Raw genomic sequence first — 11,157 nt, forward strand, 5'->3', positions numbered from 1 at the left:
CAACTGGAGTATTATATTCTTGAGTTGTCAATTTAGAATAAATGGGTTCAAAAGAAGACACATTTTTTGGTGGGTTTGTTTCTCTTTATGCTGTTTTACATGTTTCCATGTGGGTGTTTTTAACAAATGAAAATACATGTATAAACTTATTGTGAAATGCATAAAAAGTAAGTTGCATAAACGGATGCAAGATGTTAATGGTAGAACGTAGATGGTAGGTATATGGGTGTTTACTGTAAAATTCCTTCAACTTTCCTGTATGTTTAAGAAATTCCATAATAAAATGTTGGGGAAAAACACATGCAGAACTCATTGGCTTAATATATTTTGTCTCTACAGAAAATATAGCTGGAATTACATTCACAGCTAAGTATCATAAGAGCATCTGCATCTTTTTTTTAATCCCTGCCCTGTAAAAGGTGTTCTACATACATCACTTTTCCTGATTAGCAAAAGTTGGCCTTCCAAGCCACCAGAGGTTGCTTTCTGTTTTACCAATTTTAAGGAACTGGTTCTAAAGTGTAAAACTAAATATAACTTAATATACATGTCTTTCTATAAAACTCTAGTGTCAGCAGGGCTAGGTGGCATGCACCTGTAGTCCCAGCTACTTGGGAGGCTGAGGCGGGAAGGAGGATCACCTGTGAATAGCTACCAGCCAGGGCAATAAATGTAGCAAGATCCTGTTTCTTTAAAAAACAAAAATAAAAAAATCCCAAACCTTTATTTAGTGTCACTAAAACAGTAAAGAAATCAAGGAAGGAATGACATGAGAGATGATACTAAGAAATAAAATTTGTCATATGGTCTCCAGTGAAAGCTATCAGCATTTATTGCTGTCTGACTCATCTTTATTAAATTAGTGGTGGGCTCTGATTTGAAAGTTGTTGGATGTTTTATGCTATGAATTAGTTTCCCAGTCTGTCCAGAAAAGATGACCTAGTTTAAGTAAGTGTCCTTAAAAACCACACCATATATATCACACATAGACTTTTCTTCAAATAGACAATCATCTTGCTTTCTAACAAAAGCAGGAGACGAAACACACAAACGAGCAATCTGCGTGGAAGAACCAGAGGCAAACCTGAGTGGGCGCAGTGTTTGTAAGCTGGGCCACTCAGCTCCCCGTGACCGCTCAGAGAAAGATGGGGGCGACCTCTACCAGCTTCCTTCTGCTTCCCTTGGCAGACAATACTATGTCAGGAGATCACAAGCCAGTTATCAGCCACTCCAGACTGGAAACGTGCCTTTTGTTTCCAGAATAAACATGCTTAGATGGACTTAGAAGGAAGGAAAAAAGGGCTGGAGTCAAATCTGAAGTTGACTTTGGTGTTTCACTCTTTCCCGAACCGCCAGGAAAACAGGGGGCATAAAAGCCAACACAGCACTTAAGATCAACGTGCAATAAATTTCTGGATCCATGAAACAGCTCCTCAAATAACCAAACTCCAGTGTGGTTTGGCACCATTTGTTTCACAGGAGCAAGAAAACACTACCCAGAATCTGCTCTTCCTTTTTTTCTAGGTATTGCATCAGGCATCCAACAAGACATAATCTCTGTGTTTTAGGAGTATATGATCTGTCTGCATTTGAGCTTACGTAAAACTTAATTCAACAAGTATTTCCTGGGAAACTGTTACCAAAAGTGATGAGCCTATATGGTTTTATTTTGTTGTCAAAATTAGATGTTGCTTCCACCCTTCCTCAGAAAAGCTAAAATACAAATTTTTCCTTCTTTTCTAGCCGTGACCTTTTCCTCCTCCAAACTGGCTCTTCCATACATCGATGGTGACTTAAACCTTTCCGTGGGCTCTATTCCAATTATGCTCACAAACAGCCAGTAAACAACATTCCAGAGAAAAAGATCTCATAGACAGGGGAGATTGCTGCTCCTCTCACTGTTGTATCTTCATTGTTTAGTTGTCTTTGTGCTAGCAACTGTAGTATAATATGCTACTAAAAATCTTTCTTTCCTTTGGGAAAGAAACTAACTTATCTTGGAGAGCTGGGGTCATCCACCAGGCCAAGACAACTGGAAAAGCCTGGTTGAAAAGGATTTCCCCCATGCCAGTGGCTCATTCCTATTGTAGTACTATCCTGTTCTTTAATATTTCATACAAGAAAAAGCTCCCTTGAAACTGGGCTAATAAAATATAACACTACAGCTAGGCTCAATGTAAAAATAACCCACTTCTTAACTCACTGCAGTTAGTAACCACACTGATACACAATAGCATGACACTCTGTTAGTTTTATAGCTTCAACACACTAACACCAATAAATACTACTGGAGTGGTGAGTAAAAAAGTAAAATCACAGAGAATAGAAGGAAAAACTGAATGGGAAAATAAGGTATAAAAATGAATGGCAAACTCTTTAAGTGCTGAGGAATTAATTATAAACAACTCAAGAGGGAAGCAGAGTTACCACAAGGGAAAATGAAATGGATTGAAAAATGCCTTTTACCATAATTTGTCTTAAATTCAGTCATTTGTTAAACCTAGCAACAAACTGTATTTTGAAAAAACAATATAGGAATGTTTGATTTATTTCCTTGTGGACTTTTTGGCCTTTTCTTTGACATATATTTGCAAGTTGACTAGAACATTTTCTTCTATTTAACATTTGGGTGAAAGAATACATGGAATGTATTTCATCTTTCTTAAAAACAGTTGTCATGACCACAACTCTAGTCTGGGCAATATCAGGCTCAAAGCCACAAAATGAAATACAAAATTCAAGAGATTATTTTTTAAAATATATGAAGATGATATCAATGGGCCATTTCAGTCAGTTGTGAGTAAGCTAATATATTATAGTTTCTCACTGATAAATCAATCATCTGCAGAGGCAGCATGGTAATGGTAACTCAAGGAATCACTGTCCAGTATAGGGTACTCACGTTTTAGGATATTTCTTTGCTCTAATTCTTCGGTTGTGGGCCTCTGGCTAAGCCTCCTATAATCACAAAAAGGATATACTACAGGTTACAAACCAGGCCCCCTTAGTGAGAGACACAAAATAAAACAACAAAGCTCTATTTTTTCATGTTTTGAGAAATAAAAATCAATTCTTAAACCTATAAAATAAGTGTCCTTTCCATTAGTTTGGAGACTACAGATTGTGGCTGAGACTGCTAACTCCCCCACTATTCAGTCTCCCTTCTTCCTTCTAGATCTGCCTGAATTTTAGCTAGGTGCCTGGCTATAGACAGATTTCTGCCTCCCTAGAAACCAGGTGTGGTTATGTGAGTTTCTGCAATGGGATATGACCAGAATCATATTGGTAACTTCTACTTTTTACTCTTAAAATGACCGGTTCCGTATTCTCTTTTTCTCTTTCCTTCTTCCACAGGCCATAACTTACACTTATACCATTTACTGGTGGTGTGAGCCAGCTTTGATTATGCAGATGAGACATCCAAGGGGATGGAAGAACAACAAGACAAAAGGAACCTGGGTTCCTTGTGTGAAGAAGAAATAAACATACCTTGGTTGAACCATTGTACTTTTTGGTCTATGTTACAGCAGCTTAGCCAAAAGCCTGATTAATATACAAATCATTAGAGTCTAAAATAGGCTGCTGCTCAAGAGTTCATACAGTCAGGCACAGTGGCACATGCCTGTTATCCCAGCTACGTTGGAGGCTGAGACAGGAGGATGGCTTGACATCAGGAGTTCAAGATCAACCTGGGCAATATAGCAAGACCCTATCTCTACAAAAGTAAAAAAAAATTTAGCTAGGTGTAGTGGCGGGTGCCTATAAGTCCCAGCTACTCAGGAGGCTGAGGCAGGAGGATTGCTTAAGCCCAGAAGTTCAAGGCTGCAGTGAGCTATGATAGCACCACTGCACTCCAGCCTGGGCTACAGTGTAAAACCTTGTCTCTAAAAAACAGAAATAAAAAGACAAATTTTAAAAAAACCAGTTCATATCGACTCAGTAGATGACCAATCTACACTGCACAGAGACTGCTTTTGGGACCTCAAATGAATCTATTATATATAAAGTTACAGGACCTTTCCATCTGCCTTCAAAAAAATCTAGGTTCATTTGTGATTAGTAGCTATCTATTTGTACAAGAAAGTTGAATGTCCTAATAACCCTTTATAACTTAGTTCTTGGTCTTGTTTACATTATCAATTTGTTGTTAATCACAGAGAAAAACTTCCTCTGGACGTAGGTTCAATTTGTGCAAACTGAATTAATACACATAAAAGGTAATCTTAATAAAATATCAACCAATTCTAAATATTTATAGCTATGACAGAAATGGTACGAAGAATAGACATTAATGGTATTTTAAATATCACATTAAAAATTCTGTTAAAATTTAATCTTCATCAGAGCTACCCTGAAATTAACTTAAGTAACTGAATCCACCAAAGAACCCAGTGAACATCTATGCCAGCCAGACACTGTGCCCCTCAAGTACCCTTATACTACCTATCTATACTACCAACACGCTGTATTCTATATCATGTCCCCAATATACTATCCTTCTTTTATTAATAATTATAAAGTTTCTTCCCTCTTGAATACCTTTCTCTCTTTCTCCACCTACCGAAATCTTACAAATGATTAAACAGTACTTGGAAGGTAAATGTTTGACCTCTCCTGCAAGTGAGAATTAAAGGCTCCTGATTCTTTGCCCATATACAGTGGTTTATAAACATCTATTAAAGCACTTATCACACAGGTAATTATAAAAACAATAATTATAGCTATTATTTACTCATACTTTTAAAGTCCTAGGTACTGTGCTCGGTGCTTAACTTACATTGTCTTGAAACCTCAGACCAATTCGGCAAGGTAGCAGCCAGTTCCCATTTTACAGATGAGGAAATGAGAGATTAATTAACTTGCCTAAGACAAAACACTACTGAAGGCGGGTGCCAGGATTCATACCTAGGTCCTTTGACTTAGTTTCTTGTGCTTTTCACACGACTATGCCATGCAATATATTGTATAATTCTCTCTTTTTCATTAGACATGGAGTTCCCCGAGTCTGGAACTGTGAGTAATTTATCTTTCAGTGACAATGATTAGATGTGCAGTGTTTGTAGAAAACCAATTCTGTAAAATTTACATGTTAATCACAGTAAAAATCCTGCTCCATTAAAATTTTTGATAGATATAGTCTGTGTGCGTATTTACAAAGGCTTTCAAACTTTTGGGTGTTGGGGTAGAATCCTAATTTATAAGAGAGACAGAAGATGTCTCAGTTGGATGGTTAAACCTGGGATAGAGAAGTCTCCTCCCATCTCAGCCCAAACACACACCTACACTTCCCTGGCTCTCCTGGTAGACACGTGTGTATCATCTCCAAGGAATCCTTGAGGAAGCAGTTAGAAAACTGATTCTCTAAGGGATTCCACGGTGTCAACCTCTCACAATGTTCTTCATCAGTCCTCTGTTTCTAGGCACTTCGTTTGTTTTAATCTGTCATTGCCATAAATAGCCTTGTAATAAGCATCTTTGTAAAACATAGCATTTTCTTTCCTTTTGGATTATTTCCTTCTTATGTAGTCCCCCAAATGGAATTACCATGCAACAAAAAAGACTGCTTTATAATTCTTTTATCATATTGTTAATCTTCAGAAATACTGCACAAGAGCAATGTATAATGTCCTATTTTCCCATAAACTTGCCAACATTGGGTTTAACTTTTAGATGTGCCTTAACAGTTTAAGAGATGTATAATAATTTAAATTAATAATAAGAAACTAATTTTATTGAGTGCTTGCTATGATCCAGGCACTAAAGTACTTTAAATGTATCACCACCTTTAATCTTCTCATGCTGTTGGGCTGGTTAGCTCTGTTTTACAGATGCAGCCAACCAGGGGCTGTCCCCTGCCTTGCTCTGCAGACGGTATTTCTGCCAGTTCTGGGCAAGGCTACACTCTGATGTCGAACAGCCACTTCTCAGGATGGCTCTCAGAGTGATTCTCATTAACTTTATCAGGGCCTCCAATGTTGGCCACAGGCCCCTCAACCTGTCTTGGTGGATGGTTTTCCTTTGGCCCACACTGAAAAAGGCGACATTTATTTCTATTTGGTTTCACTTTATAGAATTAACACATCATTTATGCCCTGATTCTACAAAGTACATCTGTTATCCTTTGAACTTCATGCCACCCACACATCTGATAAACCCGTCTGCTGACTTTTTCTCATTGATAGAAATGTTTACTCTCTCTCTCTCTCTCCATTCACTCATGTATTTTTTCATTTGTTCCATTACAATTTTCTGGAAATGGATTTCTTGGGCCTTAAGTTAAATGAATAGTTTAGTATTTAAAATGTGGTTGTTGCTGCTACTATAAATACAACTTCCCTTTTTCATGGTATTTTTTTGCTATGTGCCAATGTTATATGAATATGATGCTGATTTTTATAGATTAATCTTATATCATGTGAACCTGCTGAAATTACTATATATAACTATTTCTGATCAATTTTTCAGAGTTTTCTAGGAATATAACTGGATATAATAACAGTATTTCTTTGCCATAATTTATATTTATAACTTTTCTTCACTACAAATAATTGTGACCAGACTTTTAGTACAATGAGTGGGAAATCTTTACTTCTATTTTTAAAGAAAACGACTTTAGGATTTCTCCATATACTAAGATATTTAGCATAATTTTTAAAAAACCCTCTACTCCTGATTTGTTTAGGATTTTAACAAAGATACCCCAAATTTTCTTTAATGCCACCTGACATTTATTGAGATGGGTATATAATTCTTCATCTTTTTACCCCTTACTATAATAAACTATGATGATATTGTTTTTAAGGGATACACCTTATGTTGCATTATTCTTTCATGCAAATATTATTCAATGATTTAAATTTTTCTTCACAGCAAAACATAAACAAGGGCAATAAAACAAACAAAAAACCTACAAGCATATACTCTCTTACATAGTGTAGAAAGTACAAAACAGGGGAAAATGTGAAAAAGAAAATTGGGCAAAGAGCCCAGGAATGAAATTCTAATCCCAGTCCTGCTACTAAGTAACTGCATGTCCTTGAGAAATTTCCTTAATCTCTCTGGGCCTCAGAGAGGCCCCTTGTTTTTGCTTGGTGAGATGATAAGTTTAAACCTGACGATCTTTCCAGCTCTATACTGTTAATCGCTTTCGTTCCTTTTACTTCTGTTGTCTCTTTCCTAGGGCAGTAAATGGTCAAAGCTTAGGGCTGAAGTGAGAAGACCAGACTGAGGAGACCACTGGTTCCTGCACAGAGACCCTCTCAGTCCCCTCCTAGATCCTCTGTTAGGCTGAGACCTCCCTTCATATGGATGCCACAGCTGCCGTCTCTGAAATCTTTTCCCATGTCTCGGCTACAAGAAGGTTTCTTAGGGGGTTACCGTTCCTCTGGAGAAACAGTCAATGACCCCCAGAACCCTTCCATGCACCTCTCCCTCCCGCCACACCTCTTCCAAGCAAGGAGCCTGATGTCCTCCTACCTCCACATGCTGCTCTGGTATTCCAGACTATTCCCTCCTCCCAATCATGTACCCTGCTGTATATGCAGAGTGAGAGAAGTCGGCAGAATAACTAATTCTTAAATGTGCTAAGTTGATCATCAAAACTGAGAGCTTCGGTGTGAACGAACACTCACTTCTATTAAAACTGCCAGTTAAATGGACTTCCGATGTCACTAGTGGCAAAAGCGGCAATCCTAACACGATGGTTGGAGGCAGAAAGCGATGTCAGATGACTCATTTATTTGAAGTTGGAGGGGGGAAGTTTAGATATGAGAGCTATGGTTACCTGAGTTGGATGGAGCCAGGCCACTGAAGCTAACTAGTATCTCTACAGCCTCCCAGCCCCCAGTGCAGAACCTCACGGGTTCACGGGAACACCAGGGAGCCCACAAATTAGGCCAGGAGCTGGGCAAACTATGGTCTGCAGGCCAATTCCAGCCTGCCACTTTTTTTGGTAAATAAAGTTTTACTGGAACACAGCCATACTCATGTTTCCATATTATTTATGTCTGCTTTCACGCAACAACCAGCACCGTGGAGCAGCTACAACAGAGACTGTCTGGCCAGCAAAGCCTAAAATATTTACTAACGGGTCCTTTTAGAAAAAGTTTATTGACCCCTGGAGTAGGTTTTGGAGACCTCAAAGCCACTGGCCTGCTAGAGCAAAGGACAGGTTCTTTGAGTGGTTCACCATCCAAGGCCAACTTTAAAAGACCAGATAGGCCAGATGTGCCCCTTCACAAGGACCCCAGTGAGGCAGGAAACGACGGGAGAAAGAAAAGCAGGAATTGGTCAGTACTGTCCTAAAATTTCAGCAGTTACCTGACTAACTTGGTTCCGATTTGTTGTCGGATTTCCTGTCTCTCTTCTTCAGAGGTCCGCTGCAAGATGTTTTTGTCCTCTAATTCTTTCTTAGATGGTCTGTTGCCGAGTTTGATCGCCAGAGTATCCCTCCGTCGTATCTTACTTGCCAGAGCACCTGAGGGTTGAAAAGCGCAGAAATGCAGAGAAAAAGTGGCTTTTAGCCAACGGCGCTCAGGTCACACGTGGCGTGAACTTTAAACGGAGCCCAGACCAAATTCTTTATTCACATGCAAGAGGGGAATCTTAATTAACCTAAGGAAAAAAAGCTTTTGAGTTGGCTGTAGTTCATTCTGAAAAGACTGAAGAATTCGTTTTTTAAATGTTCTGAAAAATATTGGGACGCCATGAAAAAACTTGGAAGTATCACCTCATCATTTGGAAAGTGATGGTTAAAGTTTATTTTGCTGATATGGTGGATCATGGAAAGTACTGATTGCACAATGCTTTTTCTTTCAAGTTTGAAAAACTTAGCCCCTTGACTTATACTGTACAGTTAATCCTCGTGTTCTCCTTTGCTCCCCGTAACACCCTGCTGGGAAAGAGTCTACCTTCTACACCAATATTTTAACCCTCAATTACCCAGGAATCCTTAAAATCTCTGTGAATGATAATTTATACCAGATGGATGATAACAATTTTTTTTTTTGCTCCATGTAAATTAGAAAGAATTTAACAAACTGCTGTTTAATTGAGCACATAATAACTTGTCATAATCGATAAATTCAATCCACAGTGAATTCCTCCCGAGTCATGTTGCTCAAAAGTTAACAAAAATATAATAACAGTACTTTCTAGTTCCCTAAGTTATACATAAATGGTAGGCTATACCCACTTTAGTATCATTCCTTCCTAGAAGGCATACTATCTCACTTAAAGTCATTGAATGAATGACTGCTTTTAATTCTGAAGAGGTAAGTGCGTGAAAATCTTGAACACCTCCAATGAATAAGCCAATGAATCCTGCTCTGGGGCTCTTTCTTCGAGAATGGCCCAGGGTGGAAGGGCCATCTTTGGTCTTACTGAGAAAGGCCTCTGTCATTAGAAAGCTTTGATTTTTTGTACAAATACAAATCTGCACATCTGTCTCATAGACGAAGGCCAGACCCACCCTGGTGGCATCATGTTCCAGAAAGACCTATCACCAAAAGCTAAAACTTCAGGATAGACACGTTTCTAATTTGAGAAAGGAAGATGAGGTGAAAGAAAACCTCAACAGCTGGTTCCTAATGAGGCTTTTGTTCTTTATGAAACACAGCTGCTTCTGTCTTCCACCCACCCTCCCCACTATCTCTTGAAAATGGTCTTACTTTCTCCGCTGCCATCCTCATCCTCGTCCTCATCCTCATCCTCATCGGTGTACAAGATAGGCCCATCGGAGTCGGAGTCACTGGCCGGGTACTCCCTCTGGCCTTCGTCCTCCATGGCACTGAAGGACTCTGAAGACTCTCCCATCAGCCCAGGAGTCAGTAGCTGAGGTGCCAGCTCGTCTTTGGTCGTGAAACTGCTAAAGGCACAAAACACAGGGGTGATGCGAAGCAACCCTCAGGGACACCAATACCATCCAAAGGAGCTGAAGTTTCATGGGCTTCCTTCAGGCCGGGGAAAGGAGACACCAGACATGGGCCAGGCTAACCTCACTGAAACGGAAGAGCAGTGCTGTGTGACTTAAATCTCAAGGTTTTACAGTCTTCACCTGTGAAATTAAAAAGCTTGACTAAGTGGTGTCTAATATTAATGCATGTAGTAAATGAATATGGTAACACTCTATTTTGCAAATTTATTTTTCCATAGCAATGGGGGTTCAGTGGAAAGAATTACGAATGAGAAGCTCCTGGATATTTGACTTTGTCTACATTTTTTTGTTTGACCTGTATTAACTTCTGATTATCTATCAAGTCTCAGCTTAAACCTTGTCTCCTTCAGGAATCTTTTGGGGGCCTTTAGTTTAATTCTTTGCCGTACCTTATCTGCTCCATGGTGACCTGAAGACAACCCCACTGGAGTTTGTGGCATGCTCCACCTTGATAACCTATTACCTGTCTGCCTTCTCCACACCTGCAGGTTCCTCGACAAGTAGGACTCTCATTGTTTTGCATCCCAGCACCCAGAATGGTAGTGGCACAGAAAAGTATTTCTTTCATTAATATATGAGTCAATCCTATTTACATCCCAACGAGTGTGTCAACAGTCCAAAATCATTTATCCTCTCTGTGCTTTCATTTCTTCATTTGTAAAACCCTCTTATGGGTCTACAGTAACAACAGAAGATAGAAGGTGTGAAAGTTAAATGAATTCTTTGGAAGAAAAATGATGTGCGAGGATGCAATAATTTTCTATTATTTAGCTTGGTGAGAGTCTCTGGTTTAAAGAGTTACTATAACTATATAAAGATTGCCAATTTTCAAAGAGTAGAATAAAAAGTAGTGCTTTACATCAAAAACATATCATATCAAAAACAATGTGATCTTCATTTCAAGACTCAGAAGATTCCCCCAGACTGCTTTCTGATATAAATAGAAGGATTCAAATCTGGATGTCACACGACTGAAAGACAAAAGACTACACACTGCAAAGCACACATCTGCTGCTCTCATTAACTAAAAACAAAACAAAACAAAAACTTCTTGAATAATGAACACTGGTCAACTTTATCAGAATATGAGGTATTTAAATTTCTACTTTGTAGTTAAACGCTTAAGCACTCTCAAAATTCTCTATTTTTCACTTATTAGAAAAATCTGACAGACTAAATTCTTGTTCTCAAAGGGGGAAATATGAAATCTCATTTTTATTGTG

At 38.7% G+C, this 11,157-nt stretch overlaps 1 protein-coding gene across 2 annotated transcripts in view; it reads right to left on the reverse strand.

Annotated features, from left to right (window-relative positions):
• PHACTR2 (phosphatase and actin regulator 2) overlaps nucleotides 1-11,157 on the reverse strand; it is a 243,222-nt gene that overhangs the window by 25,461 nt on the left and 206,604 nt on the right. For both annotated transcript variants that reach the window (XM_012655529.1, XM_012655530.1), the window contains 3 exons: nucleotides 9,669-9,862; nucleotides 8,320-8,476; nucleotides 2,903-2,958 (listed from right to left, as the gene is read on the reverse strand). In XM_012655529.1, coding sequence (XP_012510983.1) covers nucleotides 2,903-2,958; nucleotides 8,320-8,476; nucleotides 9,669-9,862 — 407 coding nt within the window. The remainder of the gene's footprint in view (nucleotides 1-2,902; nucleotides 2,959-8,319; nucleotides 8,477-9,668; nucleotides 9,863-11,157) is intronic.

This window comes from Propithecus coquereli, unplaced genomic scaffold (genome assembly GCF_000956105.1).
Source record: "Propithecus coquereli isolate 6110/MARCELLA unplaced genomic scaffold, Pcoq_1.0 Scaffold48, whole genome shotgun sequence".
NCBI lineage: Eukaryota > Metazoa > Chordata > Mammalia > Primates > Indriidae > Propithecus > Propithecus coquereli.